Source organism: Chiloscyllium plagiosum, chromosome 13 (genome assembly GCF_004010195.1).
Source record: "Chiloscyllium plagiosum isolate BGI_BamShark_2017 chromosome 13, ASM401019v2, whole genome shotgun sequence".
Classification (NCBI taxonomy): domain Eukaryota; kingdom Metazoa; phylum Chordata; class Chondrichthyes; order Orectolobiformes; family Hemiscylliidae; genus Chiloscyllium; species Chiloscyllium plagiosum.
Window position 1 is genome coordinate 52,720,133 of NC_057722.1, and position 15,399 is coordinate 52,735,531.

Here is a 15,399-nt window from a genome sequence, read left to right on the forward strand (position 1 = left end):
GGGGTTGATATAGGACTGAAGTTAGGGGTAGGTTCTTCACTCAGCGAGTCGTAAGTTCATGGAATGCCCTGCCAGTAGCAGTGGTGGACTCTCCCTCTTTATGGGCATTTAAGCGGGCATTGGATAGGTATATGGAGGATAGTGGGTTAGTATAGGTTAGGTGGGCTTGGATCGGCGCAACATCGAGGGCCAAAGGGCCTGTACTGCGCTGTATTCTTCTATGTTCTAAAAGGCTAAGAAGCTGAATGAACAGCCTGACCATACTGACGGATGGACCAGGTTCAAAGGCCTCAATGGTGTTGCCTGCTTCTGTATGTTTTATTTTCAAATCTCTGAACTGGCATGGGATTAGATTTCTTTCACTAAGACACCTCAAACAAATGTGTTCTCAATACAGTAAGAATCCATTACAATCTGACTGTAGGCAGAAAGGATTCTTGACTAATATAAGGGAATAAAGGCCTTTGGGAGTAGATAGGAATATGGAATTGAGACCACATCAAATCAGCAAATCTTATTCAGTGGCAGGGGCCGAATGTCCGACTCCTGTTCCTAATTCATATGTTTATATATTTAGGTGTCACACATTCATAATTTCTAATACAAATTGCCAGTAATTATTGGGGGCTTTTGTTACGAAATGTAATATATTGTAAGCCACTATTCAAAATATAAAAGCATCTTTCTTGTTTTAAAAGTAATTTAATGCTTTTAATAATTATGGAGATTCCTTGTGTTATATTGCTGGCCTCTCAGCCAGCAATAATTTCAAACCAGCATAAACTCAAAACTACTTTGGTTCTAATTACCACCCTTATATTTTTAATAGTGGAGTTAAGACAGTAACATATTTCTGTATCTTCCAACATTCAATCAAATCAGTGAGCTTCTAGATTAAATATTCTGATACCAACCTGTGCTTTCAAGGATGAGCTAAAAGGATGTTGGATAACTGGAGGAAAGTCCGTCAGGAACTGAGGGAGTTTATCATGAATTTTCTTCCTGATTGTTCTGGCACTGTACTCTTGTTTGTCTGAAGTTACCCAGCAGGGTACAATATTGTGAGCATCGACCTACACAACCATAAAGCACATCATAAAGATTATAATGGAAGCAAGTTACAGCAGAATTATGAAACCTTCTGATATAATGTTCTAAATTTAGTCAGTCCCTGTTCCTCTATGAAACAAAGTGAAATTGCGCCTCCAAATCAGAGGAATATAGACTGATTAGTCAAATATTCTTTACGCAATATAGTTTTTATATATATATCTGGCAGTTAAACTATATTTAAAAAATCATTACAACACTAAGTATTGTTCACTGGATCTTGGGCTGTCTCACAATACAGTGTGTTGTGGTCGCCCTGCTACAGCAGCGATTTCCACAGCAATGATTTCCAGATACTACAGATGGTGCAGCAAGGTGCATGAAGACATCTGAGCAATACACACTGAGAGGCAATCACATTAGTTTGCTTCCCCCTTTCTGATTTTCTGAATGTTTCACTTTCATAGAAAAGTACATGTTTCAAAAAATGGAGCAAAGCTTGATGTGTTAATGAAGCAGGCATTGGCCATGGATAATATAGCTCATCTTAGATGACTAACAAATGTTCACATTCATTGTCCTGAGAATTTTATTAATAACAGCAAAGCATAACTTTTTTATGATGAATCTATGCTTTGGTATGCTATAGTCAATTTATCTGGTTTCAGAAATGCAGGATGAATTACTGGACAAAGGAACATCAGAAACACTACCTTCAGCTTTCTAGAGTCAGGAATTAACAAAAAGAATGGGAAAACAAAACAGTTGCAGAGCCATTCAGATATTAATTAAGGGCTAAAGGGACTTGTCACAGAGCAGGAGGAGATCAGTTTGTGCAGTTGGACATAGTTTGAAAGAAAGGTTATGCCTTAAACAAGTCAGCCCACAAAAAGGCACAGAATGTGTCTTATATTAATTTTGTCCACTTGTGAGGAAAATGAGCAAAGTAAATTAACTTTGTTTTGGTTGTTAATATGTGTGCTCACTTGATGCCTGTAAATATAGTTCTGTAATAATTTATATCTGACTTTGTCCTAATATTTTTCTGTCTGCTATAAACACATCTCAGAGACATGTAATAGCAGTATGAAAAAGATGCTATCTAGTTGAAATCCGAAGGTGGTCCTTTTGTTACATTGCTGAATTAGATTTAGGGTATTACTGAGTGAGCTACATGAGCATTCATCCGAAAGTAATGCACTCAGATCAATTATTGGAGTGACCAACACCAAAGTATCTAAGGCCTTGGAGCAACCCGTCAAGCTAACCAGTCAGGCACTGCCCACTCCACATGTGACAGGGTCTGCGCATCATACCTTACACTGGCCATCTCAGAACTCAAACTCAGTCAGATAGAAGGTAGCCTTGATCCTGAGAGACAGCTGGAGAAAGAGAAATATATCCAAAGGGAACACCCAAGAAAAAGGGCATCGACCTGATTAATAGTTCATTTAGGTTGCTTAAATAATATAAGGATCTTGAAGCAAATGGATAAATGTATCACAATATGTTCAAATTTTCCATATTTTCTAGAACCAATCACCCAGAGGGAAGATGCACTGACAGTTCAAGTTCAATTACTTTATTTTAACAGGGTGGAAAATATTTGGAACAGGCATGTCAGTGTCATGATATTAAAATATGAAATTATTAATTATAAAATTCTCATTAACTAACTTCAATGCCATGGATTGTGGAATTGAGAGTGAAACTTTTTTCTTTCATTTAACCTATTTTTCTAATCAACCTGTTCAGAGATGTTATTACGCATGTCTGAAGCAAGTGGGACTTGAACCCAGGCCTCCCGGTCCAGATTTAGGGACACTAGTTTTGAACTAGCTATGACACTTTAAAATGGTTGCAAACGACACCTGATCTGAAAGCAGCCAAACTGAAAGGAATATACAAAGAAACATCCAAAGGCTGGGATTGACTAATACACCTGGAAAAGGCTACCCATTGAGTAACTACCTGCCATTAAAATTCATTAGGGGTGGCACAGTGGTTAGCACTGCTGCCTCGTAGCACTAGGGTCCCAGGGTCAATTCCAGCCTCGGGCAATTGTCTGTGTGGAGTTTGCACATTCTCCCTGTGTCTGTGTGGGTTTCCTCCGGGTGCGCTGATTTCCTCGCACAGTCCAACGATGTGCAGACCGGGTGAATTGGCTATGCTAAGTTGCCCATAGTGTGAGGTGCGTTAGTCAGAGGGAAATGGGTCTGGGTGAATTACTCTTTGGAGGGTCAGTATGGACTTGTTGGGCCGAAGGGCCTGTTTCCACACTGTAGGGAATTTAATCTGGAATTTATAACTTTCTATGAGACCTTCACATATCTCCTCATAGGGATGGCACTTCTTAACTCTAAGTACCACTAGAAGAAAGACTCAAATCTAAATGCAAAAGAGGAGGATTGAAACTCCAGTCAAAGGATAATATGGATATCTGATAAAAACTTATCAAAGTCTCAGGGAGACCTGACAAATGCAAAATATTGGGTATTGACAGATCGACAGAATGGCACTCTAAAATTCTTTTGAAAATTAACACTAGAACCAATATTTCAAGGAAGATTCCATGACCATTTTGGTAAATAATTGAATAGAAGCTGCTGACAAAATACTCTTGCTGAAGAATATGGCACCAAGTTCCAACAGAGAAAAGCCACAACAAAATATCATCAAGGCACTGAGAATTTTTAATAATTGCAACATGCAGTGCAGCTAACTGCATCCAAGAAACTAGTTTACCAACATTAGTCTCAGGACAAAACGTTCTGCTTCAAAGACAAACAAAGCACTCTCAACCATTTATTTTTTTTGATGTCTTTCCTTGTACTGAACACAAGTTCCCTTTAAACATGTTCATGTGTGTGTTTATATAAAAAGAGAGTCAAGTGACTGCACAAAAACCAAATAACTGATGTTGAGATTTTAAAATAATTTTTTTTGGATTAACAGTTAATAACACATTTGACTAGGCATAAGTGATTCCTGATGAAGGGCTTTTGCCTGAAACGTTGATTCTCCTGCTCCTCGGATGCTGCCTGACCTGCTGTGCTTTTCCAGCACCTCACTCTCGACTCTAATCTCCAGCATCTGTGGTCCTCATCTTTGCGTAGGCTTAAGTGTGCTTGTTAATTGGCTACTTTTGTTCACAGCAAGAATAGCTAACCATGTTATTAATTAGAAAGTGCACAGATGAGAAGAGGGATGTCTAATGCAAAAGAAAATCTTTTGTTGAAATCCTAAGGTGATCCTTTTGTTACATTGCTGAATTAGATTTAGGGTAACACTGAATGAGCTACATGAGCACTCCTCTGAAAGTAATGTACTCAGATCAATTATTGGAGTGATCAACACCAAAGTATTTAAGGCCTTAGAACAACTCATCAAGATAACAGTCAGGCACTGCCCACTCCACATGTGACAGGGTCTGCACATCATACCTTACATTGGCCATCTCAGAACTCAAACTCAGTCAGATAGAAGGCAGCCTTAATCCTGAGAGACAGCTGTAGAAGGAGAAATATATCCAAAGGTAAAAATCACACAACACTTCCGATTAAGCCTGTTGGACTATAACCTGGTGTTGTGTGATTTTTTAACTTTGTACACCCCAGTCCAACACCAGCATCTCCAAATCATATATCCAAAGGGATCACATCAGTAGGCTAAACAGAAGAGAGCCAGTTCATCCCTTCTCACCTGATTGTAACAGCAGCAAGGCTGTGTAATTGCTACAGAGAAAAAGGGCAAGGGAATTAGATTGTTATGTCTGGGCGGTTGAGAAATTTTAAGTTCGGAGACTGGGAAGAAGGACTACAAATTATTTTCTAATCCTTTCCTTTACAGTTAAAATTTAACTATCAATACGCCTTCCCTCTTTTAAGTTGGCTCCTGAAGGTGTGTCAAACTTCAACTTATTGCAGCTAAATTTAGATTAGATTAGATTACTTACAGTGTAGAAACAGGCCCTTCGGCCCAACAAGTCCACACCGCCCCACCGAAGCACAACCCACCCATACCCCTACATTTACCCCATACCTAACACTATGGGCAATTTAGCATGGCCAATTCACCTGACCTGCACATCATTGGACTGTGGGAGAAAACCAGAGCACCTGGAGGAAACCCACACAGACACAGGCAGAACGTGCAAACTCCACACAGTCAGTTGCCTGAGGTGGGAATTGAACCCGGGTCTCTAGTACTATGAGGCAGCAGTGCTAACCACTGTGCCACCGTGCCACCCACAACTGTCACGTGGAGAGGGGAAGCCCTGTACTAAATAATAGAATAAAAGGGAAGAAAATTTGCATTTATGAAGAACATTTCTGGGTGTCAGAAAACATGGCAATCTCTTTGAGCACCACAGTTAACTATCAGCAGTGAGATATTGGTCAGATTATTTTATTTTTTAAGTAATATAATTGGGGGGATAAAGCTTGTACTGAATGGCATTCTTCTCAATTTAAACTCCTGCACTGAAAGATGAAAATATTTTATGCTGCCCAATAATTAGTTCCATCTTTTCCATAACATAAACGTTCTTTTGAGAAATTCTGAACAAACCTGAATAATTGGTAAATTTTCTGGTAGGTTGTGTCTTACATCCTCGATCCACTCCAGTGGGAGACGCAATGGAGAGAAATCTGTAACTATCCCTCCAATGTTGTGCCCTTTCACAAACTCTGGCAGCACATCTTTGGCAAAACCAATGAGCAGATGGAAAGAAATATTCAGCTGCTTACATTCCTGCAAGATAACACCAGCAATACTGTCAGTGAGGGCAATTTGCATGATCTGGCTCGTCAAATTGACCAGTACAATTATTTTTCCCCTCTGTTGTTCAAATTATTTTTTCCAATTTTTTCTTAAAATTACTAAATATAGGAAAATTAATTTATTTGAATTAATTAAGTCTTATGTCAAATTTCTCAGAGAATTCTGGAAGGAAGAAAAGGCCATGAAACCTCGTGGGTTATCTCAAAATCTGACAGGACAGTTTACTTAAAATAGAGAATATCTAAGTACCTGTGGAAATACTACGAAAAGCAGACCATATGTAATAAATACATCTTAAGGATAATGGATAATTCAGTTTAGAAACAGTATTATAAAATGTTTTAATAGCTGACTAAAAAATAATTAATAGGGTGGCTTGGTGGCTCAGCGGTTAGTACTGCTGCCTCACAGCACCAGGGTCCCAGGTTCGATTCCAGCCTTGGGCAACTATCTGTGTGAAGTTTGCACATTCTCCCCGTGTCTGTGTGGGTTTCCTCCAAGTCGGTTTCCTCCCACAGTCCAAAGATGTGCAGGTCAGATGAATTGACCATGCTAAATTGCCCCATAGTGTTAGGTGCATTAGTCTGAGGGAAATGGGTCTGGGTGGGTTACTCTTTGAAGGGTCGGTGTGGACTGGTTGGGCTGAAGGGCCTATTTCCACACTGTAGGGAATCTAATCTAATCTAACTTTTGTTTCTAATCATGGCACACAGTTCCAAGGAATGGATGCAAAATATTTCTTCATTTGTGGCAACAGTTGTTATTATTTACATTTTACTGCAGGTAAAACGAAAAATAAGCCTGGATTTATATAATGCCTTTCATGGTCTCAACATCCATTTGCAATTTAGAATCAGAGTTAGTTTTGAAGTATTGTCATTATGTCAGGAAAATGTGCCAATTTGCTAATAGCAATGTGTTAAGAGACCAATTAAATTATTTGGTGATGTTGGCTGAGAGATAAATGTTGACCAGGGTACTTGGAGAAGACCATTTCTTTTTATATAGCATCTGGAATCAACAGCCAAGGATAGACTGAACCTTGACAGAACATCTTCAGCAGTAGTCCTTTCATAATGGACTAATTGTCAGCTTTCTCAAGATTTGAAAACATTGATGCAAGACATTAATCAAAGAAGGCAAATGGTATGTTGAGAGATTCATTGTGAGAGGTTTTGAGCACAAGAGCAGGGATGTGCTGTTGCAGTTATACAGGGCCTTGGTAAGGCTACATTTAGAATATTGTGTGCAGTTTTGGTCTCCTTTTCTGAGGAAGGATGCTCCTGCTCTCGAGGAAGTGCAGTGAAGGCTTACCAGGTTGGTTCTGGGGTATGAGGAGAGATTGACCAGGTTTGGACTGTTTTTTGCTGGAGTTCAGACGAATTATGGGGAATCTCATAGAGACTCATAATGTTCTAACAGAACTAGACAGGGTAGATGCAGGGAGGATGTTCCAAATGATGGGTGTGTCCAGAACCACGGGTCACAGTCTGAGGATTCGGGGTCGACCATTTAGGATGGAGGTGAGGAGACATTCCTTACCCAAAGGGCGGCGAGCCTGTGGAAGTAGTTGATTCCAAAACATTGAATGTAATCAAGAGGCAATAAGATATAGCACTTGGGGTGAATGGGATCAAAGAAAGCCATGAACCTGGTGGAGCAAGCTCAAAGGGCTAAATGGCCTCCTCCTACTCCTATCTTCTATGTTTCTATGACAGTATTTACCTCAGCAACTTCTTGGAGTCCCTTTAGCATGAAACCAAAATGGCGGATGGTGGCATCTAGGAATTTGGGCACCAGACAGAAGCAGACATGGAGCGGAAGTTTATGCTTAAGAGCTATCCGTTGTGCATATAAGAAAGCCCAGTTATCTGTGGAAATAAAATCACTCAGAAGATGATGTATGTATTAATGATAACACTTATTGGATTCCACAGTAATGCTAAAAGATTGGTTAGATGTTACATTTTTATGTAATTTATCAAAGCAGAACTGGACAATCACACCAAGCCCCTTTTGATACTTTCTTTACAAAATTAACCCCATGTATATTGTCACAAAACTGGTCCCTTTTTTCTAAAAGTTGTTCCTTTTCTCAAGGATACTGGGTCCTTGATTTTTTTCAGAGGGGTCGTAAACCAACTCCCAGTTCCAGTTAGACTAGTTTGGTACAGAGATTAAAGGATATTGAGATGCCTTTTGTTTATATGTAAACAGATGACACTTCAGGCCAAAGTGGTCACGTTTTAGAAGTGACCTGTATAATGAAAGGGGAGTGGTCAGCTCTCTAGCTGAGCAGTTCAGCCCAGAACTAGTTTGGAGTTCAGCTGTGTGGAAACAGGCTTTCTCTCTCTTCTGCCCTTCTAACTTCAACCTGTAAGCATCTGTTCCATTTTTACTGTTCTTTAAAGGGGTTTGCTTATTGGGACTGTTGTGTATATTTGGAACAGCATAATTAAGTCTAGTTTGGATAGACTGAGTTCTGTAGGGGTTCTTTATTCTGTTCTTTGTATTTTCATTGTGTAATTTTTGAATACATTTCTGTCTGTTTTAAAACCTGGTAGTCAACCTAGCTAACTTACTCCAGGTAATTTTCATTGTACACTTACTGAAACAAATTGCAAAGTTATGGTCTGGGTTGCCTGCTTAAGAATGTTTTGAGTGGTCTGGCCTAGTCCATAACAATATCACTACATAGTGTGGAGCTAGTCCTTGCACAGACTTTATGCATCCAATCATAATACAAGGTAAATTTAAATTAAAAAAGAAACAAAGAACTGTGGATGCTGGAAATCAGAAATGAAAACAGAGATTTCCAGGAAAACTCATCAGGTCTGGCAGCATCTGTGGAGAGAAAGCAGAGTTAATGTTTCGGGTCCAGTGACCTTTCTTCAGAAATTACTGTAGCTAACATTTGGACAGGCAAAAGAATGGGTAAAGATTGGCCTCAGGGTATCAATAGCAGTTAATTTGGACCATTAGTAGCTACCAATAGGATGGTTCTAATGGCAGCCCATGTGATTACAAGGTCTGGTGTGTGATGGTGGCAAGTAAGGATCTCAGAGAAACGTCCAAGTCCTAAAATTATTGAACTTCATTTTGAGTCCCAAAAGCTGCAGGATCCCCAGGCTGAAAATGAGACACAGTTCCTCTGCACTGAGCATTACTTGAGCACTACAGCAAGCCCGAGACAGAGATTTTGGCCAAAGAACATGGTGGTATGTTAAATCAGCAGGCATCTGTACTTTTTGTGAACAGAATGTAGGTGTTCTGCAAAGCAGTCACCCTGTCTGCGTTTCATCTCTCCAATGTAGAGACGACTGCAGCGTCAGCAGTGAATACTGCAAATAGATTGACTGAAGTACAGGTAAAGCATTGCTTCACCTGGAAGGTGTATCTGGGGCCTTGAATAATGAGGAGGGAGGAGGTAAATGGGCAGGTGTTACACCTTTCGCAATTGTATTGGAAAGTGCTATGGGGAGTGAGGAAGTGGTGGGAGTGGGGGAAGATTAGACCAGGCTGTCCTGGAGGGAACAAATTCAAATTTCATTGTTACAGATGAACATTCTGGATCAAGTTTTTAACAAATATAATAAATATCTATATGAATCTTTCAATAAAATAGAGATACTTAACATGGATTGTTGGAAATTGCAGTGTCATTTATAATAAATAAAAATTAACACCTAACCAGCAGAGAACATTGCTCAAATGAAAGAGTGGGAAGGGTCTCAATAACTTGGCTGCGAATTCTCTCTGATCACCACTTTGATTCAAATACAAGAGTATTGTGAGTAAGTCACGTACTGTGAATAATTAGTGGCATCTAATATATTGAAGATGCATTCTATGACAGTACATAATCGACAATTATAAAATCAATTGAAAAATAAGAGATTAATGGTTAAACCATGTTTAGTAATGTAATTCATTCTTAATTAGTTGTTAGTCCAGGTTGTGACATTTTGTTAAAAACACTCTTCAGATGGTAATACTACAATGTGTGCCAAGTAAAATGAATGCTGATTGACTGCAAGAAGAGAACAACCCACAGGTGCGACGTAACCTACCCTGTACTCGCTGGTCACGGGACATCCAGTAAATAATTCCCCAAGAGTTTTCCCTGACACTCTCTGTTTTAGAAAGGAGACGGATGCGTTTTTCGTTAAAATTAAACTCTTCCACTGATTTTGCTGTGGCCAAACGTGACTTATTGATACTTTTCAACAGATTTCCTTCTCCAGAAAGAGATGTCTCAGCCTGGTGTTCAGTTTTCCTCTTTTTATTGATCCTCGAATTGGACAATTTCCTCTCAATCAATCCTGGAGGTCTCTCTTCCACTGTTCTCTTTCCCTTAGCTTGGAGCTTTGGGGAATCTTCCCGACTGGAGTTATTATGATTGCGTTTCTTCGTTGATTTTTTCGTGGATGTTTTCAGACTGTTGGAGGAGCTGGAAAATGCAGTTTCCTTTTTATTTGATTTCTCTTCAATTTTTTTCTCATGCTCAGAATCTTTAGCATTCCTGTCGGTTTGTTTCCCATTCTTAGACATATTGTTTCTTTGTTTAGCACACTGCAGACTCACACAACCTGAAGGCCGGTGGCAGTAAATTACAGAAAGCCTGTGGCAAAATGATCGGCAAGTGATGCTTAATAACCTGGAAATGGTAAAAAGGAAATAAGTCTCCATTGTATTCACCATTTTATTTAATAATACCACAGGGTTCCTGCATCTGATGAAGCACTTATCAGACTGGTCCTGTATGGGTTTGTACATGTTATGCATTTTCCTGCATGTCTAAAAATAAATAAAATTGAAAATAGCACATTGACTATTTTAAATACCAAAAATATTGCAGAAGTTATTATTAATTATTAATTGCATTTAAATTATTTTAAAATAATTAAATGCAAACAACTTAAAATGAAGTAAAAATAAAATTTTAAACTGGCAGCTTGCCTGCTATTAGAACAGTTGTAAGATTTCCACCAGCTGATTGCTTCCCTTATCGAGCTGAAGGACAGCTAGTAGGATCATGTGCAAATTTAGATAGTTTGCCTAAATCTAGTAGCTGAAAATCTGACATGAGTTTCCCTGTACTTAATGGATTCAAACTAAGTATTAGCTGTATAATGGATGTTTGCAAAAAGGAGGTTTTTGACGGTGAGCTATTTAATATCTTGGAAGTCCAGGAGATACTTCTCTGTGATACACAAAAAGATGATTCAGACTGAATAGGAGGAAGGGGTTAGTTTGAAAACTACAGAGAGACAAAAAAGTCAATGTAAAAATCTACAGCCACCAACAGTAAAGCAAAGCCTCAAAAATGCAGCTTTTGGGTCCTTCCCTCAAAGAAAAGTCGCTTCCTAGCTTTTCCTTTTTGTCCATAAGCATCTGTAAGTCTGCAGGGTTAACTTTGCAGTAATTTGCAAAACTCCTCTGCATTTGGTATGCTCTGCTTTATTGGTCAGAGTATTGAGTACAGGAGTTGGGAGATCATGTTGCGGCTGTACAGGATATTGGTGAGGCCACTGTTGGAATATTGCGTGCAATTCTGGTCTCCTTCCTATCGGAAAAATGTTGTGAAACTTGAAAGGGTTCAGAAAAGATTTACAAGGACGTTGCCAGGGTTGGAGGATCTGAGCTATAGGGAAAGGTAGGGGCTGTTTTCCCTGGAGTGTCGGAGGCTGAGGGGTCACCTTACAGAGGTTTATAAAATTGAGGGGCATGGATAGGATAAATAGGCAAAGTCTTTTCCCTGGGGTTGGGGAGTCCAGAAGTAGAAGGCATAGGTTTAGGGTGAGAGGGGAAAGATATAAAAGAGACCCAAGGGGCAACTTTTTCACGCACAGGGTGGTACGTGTATGGAATGAGCTGCCAGAGGAAGTGGTGGAGGCTGGTACAATTGCAACATTTAAGAGGCATTTGGATGGGTATATGAATAGGAAGGGTTTGGAGGGATATGGGATAGATGCTGGCAGATGGGACTAGATTGGGTTGGGATATCTGGTCGGCATGGACGGGTTGGACCGAAGGGTCTGTTTCCATGCTGTACATCTCTATGACTCTATGAGATTTCCACTACCCTTTAAGAATGAACTAGTTTGTGCTGCCACCCCTGAACAGCCTAGCACTATTTAATCCCAGCAACAGAGGGACTAGTTTCTACATGCACATTGAGTTCCTATAATCCTCTTTCAAATCACCCAGATCTACTCTACACAACGGAACACCAGCCTTTCTGAAACCTGACCAAATCTTTCTTTTGTATGGAATTTGATTTACATCCTTGTCATTAGTGTGGTGCTGGAAAAGTGCAGCAGGTCAGGCAGCATCCGAGCAGCAGGAAAATCAACATTTTGGGATGGAGCCCTTCATCAGGAATGTGGCTGGGAGCCTTGGGAGTGAAGAGATAAATGGGAAGGGGGAGGGGCTGGGAGGAAGGTAGCTGAGAGGGTGATAGGTGGATGGAGGTGGGAGTAATGGTGATAGGTCGGAGAGAAGGCTGGAGCAGATAGGTGGAATGGAAGATGGATAGGTAGGACAGGTCATGAAGGTGGTGCCGAGTTGGGAGATTGAAGCTGGAATAAGGTTGGGGAGGGAGAAATGAGGAAACTGGTGATATCCACATTGATGCCGTGTGGTTGGAGGGTCCCGAGGTGGAAGATGAGGCATGCTTCTTCCAGGTATTGGCTGGGTAGGGTGTGGCGATGGAGGAGGCAGAGGACCTGCATGTCCTCGGAGGAGTGGGAGGGGGAGTTGACGTGTTCAGGCACAGGGCGGTGGGGGTGGTTGGTGCGGGTGTCCTGGAGATGTTCTCTGAAGCGCTCTGTGAGTAGGCGTCCTGTCTCCCCAAAGTAGAGGAGACCGCATCAGGAGCAACAGATACAGTAAATGACATGTGTAGAAGTGGGGTGAAACTTTGATGGATGTGGAAGGATTTTTGGGACCTTGGACAGAGGTGAGGCCACAGTTTTTGCAATTTCTGCAGTGTCTGGGGAAGGTGCCGGGAGAGGATGGTGGGTTGGCAGGGGGCATGGACCTGACAAGAGAGTCGCGGAGGAAATGGTCTTTACGGAAAGTAGATAGGGGTGGGGAAGGAAACATATCTCTGGTGGTGGGGTCCATTTGTAGGTGGTGGAAATGCTGGAGGATGATGTGATGTATACGGAGGTTGGTGGGGTGGAAGGTGAGGACCAGGGGGATTCTGTCCTTGTTGCGATTGGCGATTGGAGGGCTAGGGTGTGAGGGCAGAGGTGCGGGAAGTGGATGTGATGCACTGGAGGGCATCATCAACCACATGGGAGGGGAAATTGCGGTCTTTAAAGAAGGAGGCCATCTGGTGTGTTCTGTGGTGGAACTGGTCTCCCTGGGAGCAGATGTGAAGGCGGAGGAATTGGGACTAAGGGATGATCATTTTACAGGAGGCAGGATGGGAGGAGGAGTTGTCCTCGATTCTTCTGCTCATTGGGTGCTGCCTGACCTGCACCACACTCTGGACTCTGACCTCCAGCATCTGCAGTCCTCACTTTCGTCCGATCCTATATCCTTGTCAACTTAAAAGAAAACATGATCTGTCATTGTGCCACCTCTAAAGTCTGCCCTTTCTCAAATTGCTGTTCATTATCATTTTATGAACTGGTTGCTGTATCAGTACTCTCTTATCTCAGGTTAGAAGGTTCGATCAATAAAATCATTACGGAACAAATAAGTACAGCTACCACGTCTCTGCCTTATCTGCAGTTAGCCCTGTTGTTTTTACCTGCTTTGAGCTGCCAGCCGCAGGCGCTGTTGCCCTTCTATTGCCGTCGATTTGCACTCTCCCTTCGATTTTGCTCTTTTACAAAAGCCAGCATTGGAACATTGTGTAACTTTTTCAATGTTACATAATTCCACTGGGCATGCGCAGCCGCCCAGACACCAACTTCCGCATGAGATCACTTAGAGGGAGGAGATGGCTGTGGTTGTATGAATTTTAAACTGAGCTGCACATTTTCATCTTAGAGAATATGTGTAGCATGTTCTAATGCATGTTAAGTAAATACTATAAATCATTTTTTAAAAAATACTAATAAGGAGCTATTACAATAATGACTGAGAAATGGACAATTCAGACATAAACCATAAGTTTTCCTCTACACCTCCCTTTGATTCACGGACGGTTGCAAACCAGAACCTCCTGCTATTAATTGATCTTTTGTTGCATTAAAATTCAGTGCCAGGTAGATGAAGTGATTGAATATGTGGATTTTGGAGTCCCGGAAGAAACAGCTGAGCTTAGTGCACAGCAGCCCGCGGTACCATAGCATACACCATAGCATACACTTGCTAAAGTCTACATCAACCAATACGAAATCAATTTTATTCTTCTATAGTGTAATTTGTGATACTTGGTCTGCGGAGAGTTTTATGTCTCCGAGAAAAAAAAATTACAAAGAGCTGCCCATGCTGGAAATCTGAATCAAAACAAATTGCTGGAGAATCTGAGCAGGTCTGGCAACATCTGTGGCGAGAAAGCAGAGTTAACGTTTCGACTCCAGTGACCCGTCTTCAGAAGGGAACGAAACTGTTAACTCTGCTTTTTCTCCATAGATGCTGTCAGATCTGCTGAATTTCTCCAGCAATCTCTGTTTTTGTTGTCTAGACAGCCTCAATGAATCAAGGTTCAGATAACCTACTTTCAAACAAGACAAAGAAATGCTTGCATTAATGTAGCGCCTTCATGGTTTAAAGTTCTGCTGGTGTGTCACATGGCCTTCCAGTTGAGTAGTTCTGAAGTGTAGCCACGGTTGGAATGTAGTGAATATGTAGTCACAGAATTCAGGACAGTTTTAGGCTGAAGGGTATGAAATAAATGCTCCTTTTGAAGTATTTTGCTTCTTCCTGATTGCATCACCAGCAAAAGTTAAGCACGAAAGCACAGCAGCTGGAAATCTGAAATATTTCCTGAGTTTAGAATGGGGGGGGGGGGTGGAGAGTGGAATCTCGTCGGTATCAATAAAATTCTAACAAGCGTGGACAGGTTAGATGCGAGTCCAGAATTAAGGGTAGGAGGTAAAACATTTGGCACTGAGATGAAGAGAATTTCTTTCTACCCAGTGAGCGGTGAGCCAATGAATTTGCTGCTGAAATAACTCCACAGTGGCCAGTATCCTATCAGCAAGTTACCCTACATGTGCATTGTACAGAACCCCGACACTCCTGTTTATTTTTTATTTTTTTTTAGTGAACATAACCTCTGACACTCCTTTTTTTTGTTTTTTTCTTTTAATGAACAGAACCTCTGACACTCCTGTTTTTTCTTTTTCTTACCCCACACTCCAGCCTAACTGCTGTAGTGCTTATTTTTCCCCAGCACCCATGTAGTGTTGACACTCCTGTATATTTTTTTCTTTTTTATAAAAAAATCCAGAAAAAAGGAACAATCACAATCAAGAAATCAGAGCAAAGTCTACCTGAAACAAGGGTGAAGAGACATAAAGGAAAGCTCTCCTCCTCAGTAGGAAACACCAACAGCAGTAATGAACACACTGTGTGTGGTCCAGGCAGTTCAGAGGTCAGCTCCTT

At 40.9% G+C, this 15,399-nt stretch overlaps 1 protein-coding gene across 1 annotated transcript in view; it reads right to left on the reverse strand.

Moving 5' to 3' along the window:
• LOC122556033 (CPD photolyase) overlaps positions 1–13,757 on the reverse strand; it is a 34,121-nt gene extending 20,364 nt beyond the window's left edge. Inside the window, exons 1-5 of the mRNA XM_043702408.1 lie at positions 13,595–13,757; positions 9,903–10,489; positions 7,558–7,703; positions 5,620–5,802; positions 915–1,073 (exon numbers count right to left, since the gene is read on the reverse strand). Coding sequence (XP_043558343.1) covers positions 915–1,073; positions 5,620–5,802; positions 7,558–7,703; positions 9,903–10,383 — 969 coding nt within the window. The 5' untranslated portion in view covers positions 10,384–10,489; positions 13,595–13,757. The remainder of the gene's footprint in view (positions 1–914; positions 1,074–5,619; positions 5,803–7,557; positions 7,704–9,902; positions 10,490–13,594) is intronic.
• Positions 13,758–15,399: the final 1,642 nt, after the last annotated feature.